Source organism: Rhinolophus sinicus, linkage group LG03 (assembly GCF_036562045.2).
Source record: "Rhinolophus sinicus isolate RSC01 linkage group LG03, ASM3656204v1, whole genome shotgun sequence".
Taxonomy (NCBI): Eukaryota; Metazoa; Chordata; class Mammalia; order Chiroptera; family Rhinolophidae; genus Rhinolophus; species Rhinolophus sinicus.
In genome coordinates, this window is record NC_133753.1 from 178,368,533 (window position 1) to 178,384,014 (window position 15,482).

General features: G+C 34.5%; 1 protein-coding gene across 1 annotated transcript in view; it reads left to right on the top strand.

The window, feature by feature from the left end:
• ZFR (zinc finger RNA binding protein) overlaps positions 1-15,482 on the top strand; it is a 69,109-nt gene that overhangs the window by 4,363 nt on the left and 49,264 nt on the right. The window contains exons 4-8 of the mRNA XM_074329220.1: positions 5,481-5,529; positions 9,212-9,316; positions 11,750-11,895; positions 13,062-13,152; positions 15,156-15,300. Coding sequence (XP_074185321.1) covers positions 5,481-5,529; positions 9,212-9,316; positions 11,750-11,895; positions 13,062-13,152; positions 15,156-15,300 — 536 coding nt within the window. The remainder of the gene's footprint in view (positions 1-5,480; positions 5,530-9,211; positions 9,317-11,749; positions 11,896-13,061; positions 13,153-15,155; positions 15,301-15,482) is intronic.

Sequence of the window (15,482 nt, forward strand, 5' to 3'; positions counted from 1 at the left end):
AAAAATTGAAACACTGTATTTTTTTATCACACCTCATATATGTAATATAAAATAAAGTAATCCCCATTGTGTCCACTATTAATAGAATATAACCGTTTCTTTGAAAGTTTTAAACAGCCAGTTTCCCTTATTTGGAAAAGCCTTGGACATACCAGTTCCTTGATCTTTCTATCTAGTCAAGTTACTTTGTTACCTGGATAACCTAAATCTCTAACTTGTGTTTAAATTAATTTTCTTTGTCCTGTATATAATTCTTAGTGTATCATTGATATCTGAATGTTATTCTACCATCAATTTAAAATAATCATTCAGTTATTTAAAAGAATCATTTGACAACTTTTTATATCCAGTGTTTATTTAATTTGAAGACTTGAGAGATTATATAAAGAAAGGTGCAAAGTAATTACTTTGCCCCCATATTCTTAGAGTCTTATTAGCAAATGTTTATTAAATGATAAATGTTTAAGTGGGGTTTCACTGTTTTCTGGACATTAGTTTAAATTGTCTGTTAGTCAGAAAGCATCTCATCGCATGATTTTTGAGATGTCTTTAGGACAGTCTGTTCCTAAAGGATAAGTATCTCTTCACATCACCACGATAAGTTGGGTAGGCTGATTAGCTGGTGAAATTTTCCTTTTTTTCCTTCTCTTTTTTAACAGTGTTAAGAATATTGTGTCTTGAAGGAAAGAACAAAAGTAATTCTAGTAAGGTAGAAAAGGAGTAATCACTAACTGAGAAGGTGAAAAAACCAGGTGAACAGGTTTTTGAAAGCAGTCATAGTGATGGAAATTTACTAACTACAAAAAAATTTACTGCAACAGCTAATTATATCAGCTCTTCCATTGTTGAATCAGAGATCCTAGGATTCATATTGCATGCTTGAGTTTGAAATAATGAAAATTTTCTTTACAGAAAGATTGCTGCTTTTACATTAATGATATTTCCTGTATATGTTATTAATAGCTTTAAGAGTGGGATGAGCCAGAATATCCCTGTATAGTATGTCTAAGGTGTATGCTTGACTATGCTTTTGCAAACTGCCTTACAATGTACTATAACGAAAAGAGCGTGAATTTGGAGCTAGTCGGACTTGGGATTTGAAAACCAGCACTATCCATCCCTTCAGTCACTTGGCCAAGTTACTTAACCTTTCTGAAACTAAGTTTCGTCACCTAACTTGAGGTGGAGATTATAAAACTTCCTAGCCTAGTGCTTGATTTTCAGTAGGCATTTTACCACTGCTAATTTTGTACAGAGATTTGAATAATACTCTAAGGGTTTTTAAAGCACTCCTTAATTGATGTTTATCATATACTTAATATATAGAGCTTCATCATACCAAAGTAAAATGCTTTAAAAGTGGGTACTTGAATATTGATTGGTTAAGGCTCAGTATCAGTGTCAGGTAAGATTTTTTTTATATTTAGCCACATAATCAATTAAGTAAGTAGAAATAAAACAAATGAGATATGCAAAACACTAAGAAAAAAATACATTTGGATATAAAGGCCATAAAAGAAGACGTAAATAAATGAAGATGAGCTGTGTTCATTGAGTGAAAAAAATCAGTGCCATCAAGTTATCAATTATCCCCTCTAAAAGAGATTCTTATGTTGATACTGCAGAGAGTATTTGTCATGAAAGGCAGTCATGACCATTTGTAAGGTATGATAAGGAAGGTCTTGTATTATCAGGTACCCAAACTTGATTAAATAGGAAACTGTGATATTGGTACAAGAATAGACAAGTAGATCAGTGGATTAAAATAGAGACCCCAGAGATAGACATATGCTTATGGGCAGTGAGATTCGAATGTATAGCTGTTTAAATAGAAGCATTTGTCAAAAGCAAATCAGCCTGTTATTATTCAGAAATATGCCATCAGGTTCATCAGAAGACAGTTCATGGGCTTATAGTAATTGACAAAGTATGTTAGAATCACTTAGGTACATTATTAAAGGTGAGGAGTGTACTTACTGTGCTTGTCCGTGAGTTGTTCTTGGCACCACTCATCAGAATGAGGGTATTGTTCTGAGTATGGCATTTCTCAGTGTTTTATGAAAGCTGTTTGCAGTGCAGCTCTTAATTCATACTTTTAGAGCACAAATTAATGAAATAACATTGGGCTTTTTTTGTTTTAATATTAGTCTTGTGTAATATATTAAAATATGTTTGTAGGGAGTAACTCACATGATATTTAATGAACATCAATATGCACAGTTCCTGCTTTCAAGGAGTTTACACTTCTGGGGGATGAGTGGGGACAGATACAGATAACTATGCCATGATAACAATCGTAAGTGAGTTTTAGTGAAATAAATGGTGAATTGAGGATTCTGAAGGAATTTGAAGTCGACTTCATGGTCTTTCATGCTGAAAATCGAGGGAAGGTCATTTTAGACAATAGTTTATGTGATTGAGAGTAGATGGACTCTGAAGTTAGCCAACCTCAGCTGAATCCTGGTTCCCTCTAATACCTGCCATGTGACCTTGGGCAAACAGCCTCTTGGTACTTCAGTTTCTTCATCTATAAACTAGAAATAAAACTAATTCGTATCTCATGCAATTGAGATTTTAAAATAATTTTTTGTTGAAGTATATGTATAAGAACTGCACCTTTAATAATGAGTATACATTTATGAAATGTCATACACAGAACATTATCAGCATCCTGGGAATCCTCTACAGTCTCTATTGCATTGTTTTGAGAATCCAATGAGGTAATATTTGTAATGTGCTCAGAACGGTCCCTGATATATTACATCCCCATTGATGTTAATAATATATCCAGTAGACAGTTGGAAATGGAGCTCAGAAAAGGGATAAGGGTTGGTAGTATAAATCTGGATATTATCCATGTGGTGGTGATCCAGCATTGTAGCTGTAAGTGTGATTGAAACCACATAAAGGACAGTTCCTGGCATACATCAAACATTAGTAAACATTTTTTGAATGAAAGACAAATAGAAAAAAATAGAGCCATGGTTATAAACTTGGGTAATACCTGTGTGTGAGGTAGGGCCAGAGAAACAAATACTGAGTGGGCAGAGAGCTGGGAGAACGTAGTGTAATAAGCAAAAGGACAGAGGTAGTCATCAATGTTAACGCTTTAGAGAGATTAGGTTAAGGGTTTGATCATTATCAAATTATTGTTGTAATTTTAATGGGTAACTGTTAGAGGAAAATTAGATTCAGATCATTTGGAGCTACAGAAAGACTAGAATAAAATTTTGCTTAAAATTTTTAAGTTTAATTTAGTGTTTAATTCTTGAGGGTCCTAGAGGTCAAATGAAGTTAAACTATTGGGAAGGGAAACACTCTGAAGATCAATTAAATGAAAATAAATTTTTAAATTTTTTATTTCTGGGAAAAGATATATGCAGTAGTCCTCCCTTATATATACTATGTTTTCTCCTATACATACTTAACCTTGCTGAAGTCTGTACAGTAGTTCCCCCGTATCCACAATTTTGCTATTTGTGGTCAACCACAGTCTGAAAATATTAAATGGAAAATTCCAGAAATAGTTCATAAGTTTTAAATTGCACACTATTCTGAGTAATGTGATAAAAATTTGCACCGTTCTGCTCTGTCCCACCTGGGCTGTGGATCATCCCTTTGTCCATCATATATCCACGCTATATATGCTGCCTGCCTATTAGTCACTTAGTACAGTGCTTGTGTTCAAGTAACCTTTATTTTGTTATGATTGTTCTATTTTATTATCAGTTATTGTTAATATCTCATTGTGCGTAATTTATAAATTAAACTTTATCGTAGGTATGTATAGGAAAAAACAGTAAATACAGGGTTTGGTACCATCCACGGTTTTAGGCATCCACTGGGGGTCTTGAAACGAATTCCCTGTGGGTAAGGAGGGACTACTGTAGGCTCAGTGCTTTCTGGCACAACACGTTACCATCATTTGAAACATGTTTTATGTTCATGTCTTTCACCCACAATTTAATGTCTTTTCCATCCTAAACAGTTATCACTCACTGTGGCTGTCACTTCTGCAGCTTGAGGGTGACAGCAAAACTAGCATGGATTTCTTTTTCCTTCTTCACAGTTGCACAGAAGACTCATTCTACCCAGGATCTTAGCAACCTTGGCGTACAAACTTTTTTTCTTTTTAAGTCAAGAACTTGCATTTTTTCACTTGAAGGAAGCAGTTTAGGGCTTCTCTTTGGCATATCCGAATTGCCAGCATCACAGCTCTTGTACTGTGGAGCCATTATTAAGTAAAATAAGGGTCACTTGAACACAAACACTGTAATACCACAGTAATCCAGTAACAGTTGATGAGCAGTTATATTCTGAGAATATGGTTCATCTTGTGGGTGTGTCTACGCGTACTTTAAAAACCAGGACAATATGGAATAAAAATCTGGATTTACTAATTAAACATTTTTAATAGTTGTTTGTCATTATCCCTCATTCTTATGTAACTTATTTGTCAAATAACTTAAAAAATACAATAAATGGAAAAGCTACAGTGGACCCAGATGGTAAATAGTAATGGCTATTTTTTCTTGGTATACTGAGAGTTTAAAAATCCCAAGAAAACTACAGGCATACCTTGGAGATACTGCTGGTTCAGTTCCAATGCACCACAATAAAGCAAGTCATAATTTTGCTGGTGAAGAGTCTTGCCTTTTTTTTGTAAAAAAAAAAATCCAGCATCTGTGGAGCACAATAAAGCAAAGGCATAATTAAACATGCCCATTAGTAACAGTTTTCATATGACATTTAACCACCCTTTTCTGCTCTAGTCTGCCAGTCTAATTAGTGAGTTAGTAGAAATTGTAGGATTGATTATTGTGTTTAGTTTTTAAAAAGAAATCGAACTTGAATTTAAATTTATTATCAGGAATAAGTAATCTGGAAAATATTGAGTAGCATATTTGTAAACATCCATAAGATGATGGTTATATAACACATCTCGGAAATACAGAGTAGTTTTATTTTCCTTAAATAATCGTACATTTTTCCTGGACAAGTATAATCACTAAAACATTCTTACTGTGTCCAGTGCTTTTGCTAATTTCCAGCTGAGGTACCTCCAGTATTCCAGTGATTGAAATCACACTTTACTTTTTTGTAGACACTGGTCTTATACTACTATGTGGTTTTGCATTTTATTTATTCCTTAATACCTTATCTTGTTCCATGGAGGATTTAAGGTGACATGAGCAATTCCAATTCTTACCTGTAGCTTGAGTGTTAGAAGCCTAGCTACTGAATTAAAAAAATATTTTTTAATTTCTTGAGATTTTTTTTTGTCTCTTGCCCTATGCCGAATGTTGTGCTGGGTGCTAGGGATACAATGGTGAATTAGACAGGCACGGAGTATTTGGGAACAAGAGTTCATTGTGGCTGGAATACAGGACAGAGGGGATAAATATCAGGAGATGAGGATGGAAATGTCAGTGTGAAAAAAGCCTTGCTGTCTGCTGTGTATGTCTTTATCTTGTGGGCAGAAAGAATGCCAAGAGATCTTATGAAAAAGGGAAAAATGAGAGCAGATTTGTAAGTTAACTGACAACCACGTGGAAATGAATTGGAGGTGTTGTTATTCCTAGATCTGTTGTTCAGCATTGCGCGGATATAACTTTTCTGCTTCTGTTGATCTGATTAACCAATTAATAACTGTAATGGAGTTATTTCAATGAAATCTGAGGACACATTTTTTTAGTGTCCACATTAGCTTCAAAATAATGAGTACAATAGTATCCTTTCTTTATATACTGCTTTATTACATGAATAATATGTCGTTATTTTAAAACTAGAAACTGGAGAAAAAAAAATCACTGGACATCTACCCCTAGACACTAACTGCCATTAACATTTTAGTGCATGTCTTTGTATACTTTTCTTCCATGGGGATAGCATGGTTTCTTTATAAAAATGAATTTGTCTTATGCATACTACAATGTGTGACCAAAAATAAGTGAATGTTTAAATTAAAAAATTTATTACAGTAAAAGACACATTGCTATTAATCCCCCTGAAAATACTCTCCCTCGCTTCGAGCACACTTAATCCCATCGATCTTGCCACTTTCTGAAGCAGTTCTCGAAGTCCTCTTTCATAAACGTCTTTAGTTGTGCTGTCGTGGCTGCCTCGATGTCCTGAATCGATTCAAAATGTTTACCTTTCATGGTCATTTTGACTTTGGGGAAAAGCCAGAAGTTGCACGGTGCCAGATCCGTGAATAAGATGGATGAGGACACACTGTAGTGTTTTTATTTGACAGAAGTAGCCATACCAGAAGCCATGTGTGACACAGAGCCTTTCTGTTGTGATCACAAAATACAGTGACTGCTACTGCCAAGTGCCATCCAGTGGAAAGTCAAGGGTCTTCAATACGGAAGCAGTGAGCCGAACCTTAGTAATAGTGTGTGACAAGTTTCAACTTGTTAAGTGCAGTCAGTTGGGTGTGAGCTACGGTTGAGAGGTGTTTTTTAAAGTGTGCCGTAAATCATCCTCCATCATGACAACACTCCGTGGCACATACCGCTTCTGGTATGGCAATTACTGTCAAGTAAAAACATTACGGTGTGTCCTCATCCACCTTATTCACATGATCTGGCACCGTGCAACTTCGGGCTTCTCCCCAAAGTCAAAATGGTTCAGGACATCGAGGCAGCCACAACAGCGCAACTAAAGACACTCACGGAAGAGGACTTCCAGAACTGCTTCAGAAAGTGGTAAGAACATTAGAATAAATGTGTTTGAAGCAAGGGGGAGTATTTTGAGGGGGGATTAATGGCAATGTGTCTTTTACTGTAATAAGTTTTTAAAAAATTTAAACATTCACCATATTGTTTGATCACACCTTGTATAAACTACTTATTGTGAATGTCCTTTCGTGTCACTAAATATAAAGATATATCATTCCTTTGATTAATAGTTTTCTCCAACTTTTTAGTTTAGAAAATTTTAATTCTGCAGAAAAGTTGAAAAAATAGTACAAATGCCCATATACCATTACCTACATTCACAAGTTATTAATATTTTGTCACATTTACTTTATATCTCCTCTTAAAACGTATTTTCTAATGGGTCAGTTATATATAAAAGTTGCAGATGACATGCTTTTTGCCCAGAATTTTTCAGCATGTATTTCTAAGAATAAGGGCATTCTTTTACATAGCCACAATGCAGATATCTTAAAAAGGAATTGAAGATGGATATTATCTAATAAATTTCTTCAGTTTTCCACAGATGTCTTTTATGGCTAGGCTTTCTGTGTGTTTGTACTTTGTTTTATATTCAAGATCCAGTCAAGGATCATGGATTGTGTTTGGTTGTATTATGTCAGTTTCTTTTAATGTATGATAATCCCCTATTTTTGTCTTCTGTTTTGTGACCTTGACTTTTTTTAAGAGTTCAAGCCAGTTGTAGAATGTCCCACAATCTGGATTTACTTGATTTCATTATGCTTAGATTCTGGCAGCTTATTAGTTAAATTGTCTAAGAAAACTTTTCCATTTTACCATACCAGGAGCACATAATAAATGTCAGTTTATTTGTTATTGATGATATCAAGTATAATCACTGTTAAAGTGGTAACTACCAGATCTCTCCCTTGTAAAGATACCTTTTTCTTTTGTAGTCTTAAATTTAAAAAAGACATTTCCCCATTGTGATTATCCTCTCAAGCTGCTAACCTAATTCTTATTTTCTCTACTTCTATATTTCCTATCCAGTCTGTTACAGTATTTCTACTATACCCTTTTCTGAAACTGCTTTCAGGAGTCATCAAACACCTAATTGCCAAATCCAGTGGCCAGTTTTCAGTTTCATTCTGTTGACAGCTCTAACATTTGACTCAGTTGACTTTTATACCTTAAAGCTTACGATACGTCTCTATCTCTCTATTATCTGTCCACCCACCCCTTTCTCAGGTATCTCTATTGGTTCTCCTGCCTTCATGTTCATAAAATGGTAGTGTTCCTAAGGTTTTTATTCTGTTCTCGTCTTTGTTCAGCCTGTATTCATGAGTGGTCTCTTCCATTCAAATGTGTGCAGTGACTTTAAAATCTTATGGGCAAACTCAAAATCCCCATCTGAGTTCTAGAGACATAGTTTGGTATTCTCTGGTACACTTGTGTACCTAGTCATTTCTATCACAATATTTCTACACCCCCTCCCCCCAAAAAATTTTTTTCATAGCCACTGCCTTGTTTTTAGGCCTTCAAAGTCTCTTCTTCAGAGTTTTCTCTTGTTGCATCCAGTCTTCCCAACAGTTATCAAAGTCATTTTTGTAAAAATACGTATCAAGTTGTCTTAGTCTTATTAAAAATTTTTCAGTGACCTTCCCCTTGCATATAGGAAAAAACTCTTTATGTTCCTTAATTATGTCATGCAAGGCCTTTGGCGGTCTGACCGTTGCTTCATGTCTTCGCTTACCTAAGTAGGAATTCATTCTGAATTACTGAATCTTCCTGGAATTTTACTGTACTCTTAACTCCCATGTTGTTGTGCTGTTTTGTACTTGCCATTCTTTCTGTCTAGACATCATTCTCTTCTTTCTGCCTGGCCAGTTCATAGTTGTTGCTCTTCTTTCAAAGCTCAGCTCAAGTATCACACCCTTGGTAGAGCCTTTCCTTATTGGATCAGGTTAAATGGTAGTGGCTCCTTTGCTTTACATTCCCACAATACTCTACTCATACTTATTACGGCACTTACCACATTGTATTATAATTGCTTGTGTTTCTCCTTAATTGTTGGTGCCTCTCAATCAGCTACACTCAGAATGCAGTAACATTGCCCAGTTCCTTGGCAAAGAACTAGGAGTACGAGCATGATTTAGACTTAGACCCGATCTTTTCAGGTACTTGCTGTTCACTTTTCGGTACTTGATCTTATGACAACCATGTGGAGACAGGGAGGATTGTTGGGTGGTAGAGAGGGAAAAATTCAGACACGACATTAATAGGCTAAAATAGCCAAGTGCTCTATGTGGTTCTTCACATTTCTGATCTATTGTATGTGAAGCAGGAGTTTGACTGTTGGTAGAAAACATAAGAACTTTATCTGCAGTTTTTGTTGCATTAGGTTATATATTTATACAAAAAGAAAGTTAAAATTACTGTTATTCTTTTATGCTTTTCTAGGTGGTAATAAACTTCAATCAACAGGAAATAAAACAGAAGACTTAAAAGGAACCGAATGTGTTAAAAGCACTCCTGTCACTTCTGTGCAGATTCCAGAAGTAAAGCCAGACACAGTGTCAGAACCGGTTACACCTGCATCTCTTGCTGCTTTGCAGAGTGACGTGCAGCCAGTGGGCCACGATTATGTGGAAGAGGTATTGATTTAATAATACCTTCGCTTTAAAGTTAGATAGAGGGAAGAAATGTGTCAGTTTGCTGTAAGCATGCTTTACATGTAAAATGAAATTGTGTTCAGTTATATTTTAGATTTAGTTTACTTATGAAGGAATATCTAAGAGATCGTTTTAAGGGTTTTTTAAAAGCTGCCCTTTAAGCTTGCCTAAGTGACTGCACAGTTTTTTTTGTTAATTTACCTCTTTCCCTGCTAACACCATCACTGTGGTGTACAGTAACTTTCCATTTATATAATAGGCATTCTTGTAATATATCTTTCAACTATCCTGAACATGAAATGTAAAAAAATTGTGAGCAGCAAAAATTTTGACAAAGAGAGCCAATATTTCTCTTTCTGAACAATCAGTTTCATGTGTAAAATGAAGGTTGCTCATTTAAAAGATCCTGTTTATGTTTCCCAAGCTGCTTAGGTAACGTAAACTCAGTAAATGGAGGAGTGGGGGAGCACCAAAGAGTCTTGATATAAATATTTGCTGTTAGAAAGACTAACAGTGATATAGCACTACTTTTTACCCTTATTGTAGAACATACAAGTTCTCTGAACTTCAGTGTCCACATCTGTAAAATTTGGATGTTCCCTAACGAAGTTGTGAAGAGTAGATGAAATAAAGTACCTAGCACAGTACCTAGCATGTAGTGGATATTTGGTAAATATGTGTCCTTCATCTTTTTCTGCATCAGGTTATATTGAGTTCTTTGTTTATGAAATGGAAAGTTGGGTTATGTAGTTTGTAAGTGTTCACATACAATTTTAATTTAAAACTGTAGTTCTTAAAAGAGTAAGATTTGGTTATCTAAAAAAAAATGTATTCAGCCAGAACACCTTAATCTCCAAGGACATTGGTTAATTAAGTAATCATAAATTTCAGATAACTGTGTTTAGAACCAGTCTTTAAAGCTTGCACAGACAATTTGAACTTGGTGTCCATCATAGACTTCTTAATAACATTCTAGTCTACTTGTCTTCCTGACATTGTACAGTCAGAAAAAATTGACATTGGTTTTCCATAAAGTTACATGTATAAAATTTTGAACTTTGTAGAAATTTGTATACCAAAATAATGCCTTTAGTTTTCTTTATCTCCAGCAACACTACCTGGTATTCTGTAACTGTCTATTAGACAATTTAAGGTATCCAATTGCATTTAAATGTTTACATATAGATAAAAATATTAAAATTAAAGTTAATTGCAAAAGCAAATACACGGTTATACACCTTGCATGCAAGAGTTAAAACTTCTAACATTTAGTTTGTTTCTATAGATTAGCCTTTTAAAAAAGTGTATACTTTGCCTCTTTTTCTCACTTCAAATTGTAACTTTTCAGAACATTTCTTTATCAGAGAATCTGGGAGGGTATAGGAATGAAATCTTCAACTGGAATATTCCTATTATGATTCTTTGATTCTTCTCCCCCCCTCCCCACCAAGGTACGAAATGATGAAGGAAAAGTAATTCGATTCCATTGTAAATTATGTGAGTGCAGCTTTAATGATCCCAATGCTAAGGAGATGCACTTAAAAGGACGAAGACACAGACTTCAATATAAAGTGAGTTAAAAACTTCAACTGTCTTTTTTTTCCTTCTTTTTAAAACAGTTTGGAACATTCTAGATGCAAAACAAAACATCTAAACATAACTCACCCAGTCCATGAACTCCCACTCTAAAATTAGCAAGTCCTGCCTCATTTAGATTCAGATATTTGGTTTCTACTGATTAGTTTGTTATACTGAGATAAGAATATAACCATATTCCATCATTTTCAGTGCTGTAACAATGCTTGGATCAAGTATAATCATGTAAAGAAACGTCAGGTCCCCATTCACCCTACTTTATCTTGGTAGATTCCCACAAAAATGAATTTTGAGATGAGGAATTCTTCATTGAAAACACTTCAAGTGTTACATTGTGTAAAGTTTTTAATTAGGCTTGATTAATGTACCAGATTCATGTTTTCTCTTGTAAACACAGGTCATAAAAATTAAAATAGTCTGTTAAAGGGCAATACATTTCTATGGAAAGAAACTTTTAACCCCCACACTCAGACATTTTGAATCATCTATTTACCAAAAAATGAAGGAAAATTAACTATCCATTGGTCCCCTAAGGATCTTTTCTGTTGTCCAGCCTTAATATGTACTTTTTACGCACTAAGTATGCAGTTTGAAATTTGGACAATTAAGAATTTTTGAGGTGAGAGGAAAAAAAGAATATTTATTAGTGTATTCTGAATCTTTCCTCTGGTTCAACTTATATACTGACTGCACTCTTACATAATAGGAAATTTGCAACTAAAAGCCTATGATAAAAGAAAATTTGGGATTTTATGATTTTAAAAATGTAGATTGTTGGTAGGGATACTAGTTTTTTAAATATGTTGTCTATGTAAACAGAAAAAAGTCAATCCAGATTTGCAAGTGGAAGTAAAGCCCAGTATTCGCGCAAGAAAAATTCAAGAAGAGAAAATGAGGAAACAAATGCAGAAAGAGGAGTATTGGCGAAGACGAGAAGAAGAAGAACGCTGGAGAATGGAAATGAGGTAATATCTTTAACTTTTAGTAGCATGGTAATAAATAAAAAACTTAGCTATTCTGAGAATGTGACTCCCATTCAAAGCAATCCAGATTTATTTAATGTACTTTTAATTTTCACTTTTCAGGAATTTTCTAGGTCTAGAAAAGAAATTCATTAAATTAAGTTCTTAGCTATTCCAGTATTTGACCATGACCTTGGTATTAGGAATTATGTGGCTAAACGGTATATATGTTAAATATATGAAGAAGTAGTTTAATATTATAAATAAATGCCTCAGTTTAAAACATGTAAAGTAGAACATTTGGTTACATGATAAAAATACACTGAGTATAAGATTTGGTAGATTATAGACATTTTAGTGTTTTTTTTGAAAAGAAACTTAATTACGTAGGCTACAGGGAAGGAAAAATGAGAAAACGTCTTCCAGAGGTATGTTTAGTGTTATTGATGTAACTGACATCTTCAAGTGGTACAGTTCACATACATTCAGAGTTGTGGAACCATCACCACAATTTTAGAACATTTTCATTACCCCTAAAAGAAACCACGAACCCATTAACAGTCACTGCCTCTTTTCCCCCTAACCTCTTCCTCTACCCCAGGCAACCACTAATATACTTTCTGTCTCTGTAGATTTACCTATTCTGGAGATTTCATTTAAATGGAATCATACAATATGTGGAATCAGACAATTTGTGTCTGGCTACTTTCACTTAGCATTATGTTTTCAAGGTTCATGCATGTTATTGTATTTATCAGTATTTCATTCCTTTTTATGGCTGAACAGTATTCTATTATATGGATGTACCACATTTTGTTCATTCATTAATTAATGGACATTTGTTGTTTTCACTTGGGGGATATTGTGAATACTGCTGCTGTATTTATGTACCAGTTTTAAAATATAATTTCAAAACTATGAACAGAAGCACAATGTACACGCTTTACAATCCACTTTTTCATTTGCATACCAGCTTTTAAATACTAACCCTGGCATAAAATATTGCTGTAAATGGCAGCTCATTAATCCAATTATAAGTGTGGTTATTTTTGTTTTATTTTTATCTGAGCTTCCATTGAACAGTGGTATTTTGACTTTTTTTCATCAAGGGATATTGTCAATATTTCTAAGAGTAATTCAGTTGGTTTTTGTGTTGCTCTCAAGGCTAGAGCTAATGGTCTGCAGTCCTGTGTGATTATCATACGCATCCTCCGGGACCTCTGTCAGCGAGTTCCAACTTGGTCTGATTTTCCAAGCTGGGTGAGTAGTACCTAACTGTATGGTGTGAAAAATAAACATTTGGGAAATATTTCTGCCGTCTCATACTTAATTATGAACTTTATTTTCATTTCCTAAATACAGTTTCTTTCCTCTTCTAGTGAGAAATCCTGGGGATCTTAGAGTTTTTAATTTTCTGAGAATTTATTATTTAAACAGTTGCACTTAATGTTTCTTTTTGTATTTTCCTCTCCTTTTTTTGTTCTTACAGTGTTTAATATTTTAAAAAATAACTGGTAATTGGCTTTTACATACATAGAAGTACAATGACTAAAAATGAACTATTAATCTCTCTTTACAAGGGTCTGTTGACATTTAAAAATAATAATAAAACCACTACATGTTAACCAAAAATATCTTTATGAAAAATAACTATTTTGCTATGTCCCAAAAAATAGTGAGATGAGGGGCATTGTTTCACTTTTTTTTTTTTTTTTTTTTTTTTTTTTTGTTAAAGCATAGTTGACATATAATGTTATATTATTATAGTTTCAGGTGTACAAGGTAATGATTTGACATTTATATACCTTACAAAGTGATCACCATGATAAATCTGGTAACCATATGTCACCGTATAGAATTATTAGGATATTATTGACTCTCTTCCTTATACTGTACATTACATTCCTGTGACTTATTTATTTTATAACTGGAAATTTGTACCTCTTAATTCCCTTTACCCTTTTTTTTTAAATTTTATTAGTTTCAGGTGCACAAGACAAAGCAAAACTTAGACATTTATCATTTATATCCCTCACACTGTGTGAACCCCCCTCCCCCATCCACTATCCCTCTGACAACGCACAGAGCCAGTACATTTCCACTGTCTCTATTCCTAATGCTGTACTCCGCTTCCTGTAACAATATACATACAAATATATAAATATACATACATATATATATATTTATATAAAATTATAGTTGTCATTCACTATTGTTCAGCTTCAGGTGTACAGTGCAGAGATCAGGCATCTACATCATCCCTGAGGTGGTCTCCCAAATGGGACACATGTCCATCGGATACCCTATAATATCTTTACATTATTGATTACATTCCCCAAATTAATTTTCAAAACCTTGTGGCCATCTTGTGGTTACCGACTATTTTCTAAACCTCTCACCTTCCCCTTATCCCCACCCCCCCCCGCCCCTCTAGCAACCCTAGTTTTTCCTCCATGTCTCCAAAACTGTTTCTGATTAGTTCATTCACTTATTCTTTTCTTTAGATTCCACATATAAGTGAGATCATATGGTATTTGTCTTTCTCTGTCTGACTTATTTCACTTAACATAATGTTCTCTAGGTCCATCCATGTCTCTGATTTCCTTTTGATATGTGATTGTTTTCATTATGTCTATAGACATAATAAATTCCATCGTTTTTAACAGGGTGCATGAAGTCCATTTTTTGGGCCCTATCTGCTTCTTCAGGCTTTCCACCTGCCTACTTCCCCACCCCTCCTCACTTATGCAGTGCCAGAATTGACCCAACTCACCTTGATCTTCACTGCTTTGGAGATTTCTATATAGTATTCCTTCTCCCCGGAACCTCTGTTCCCTTTTCCTCCATCTGGAAGCTCCTTCTCATCATTGTTAATGATAGTAGTAAATAAGGAAGGATGAAAAGAAAGCTGGAACAATCACAAAGCTTAGAACATACAGGTCTTCTTTAACATGGGATTTACTTTAAGGAAAAACTCACTGATTTTTTAAATAAAATTAAATTTTTTAAAAAGCACTATTTTAAAATGTTTTGGTGATTTTTCTGATTATAAAAGTTAAACGTTCTGCTTGAAATGGTTTTGACCTTATTTACTGAAGTCCAAAAAATAAATCTCCTTTGTATTGATTTTGACTCTTATGTCTGGGTCTAGGTATATATTTATTTCTTGTTTTATTATACTTTTATATAGTAAAAGTGTGTGTGTGCGGGGTTTCTTTGCCTCGTCATTCATAGTGAGATTTTCTTTCATTTCCTTTCCTTAGGACTCGTACTCGTATGTAAGATCCACAGCTCCTGCTGTAGCTTATGACAGTAAGCAGTACTATCAGCAGCCAACAGCAACTGCTGCTGCTGTAGCTGCTGCTGCCCAGCCTCAGCCTTCTGTTGCTGAAACCTACTATCAGACAGGTGGGTCTTATTAATATACATGGTTGTAAACTATTGAATATATTATTCAGGGTGTTTTTAATGAAGGTATGCTTTTGGGTCCATCTAAACTTACTGAGTTTGTTATATTACCTTGAGAGGCAGGTTCTAGCCATGTCCTTCCCTTTCTCTGCTAGAATGCCTTTGCGTCCCATCCCAAAGAG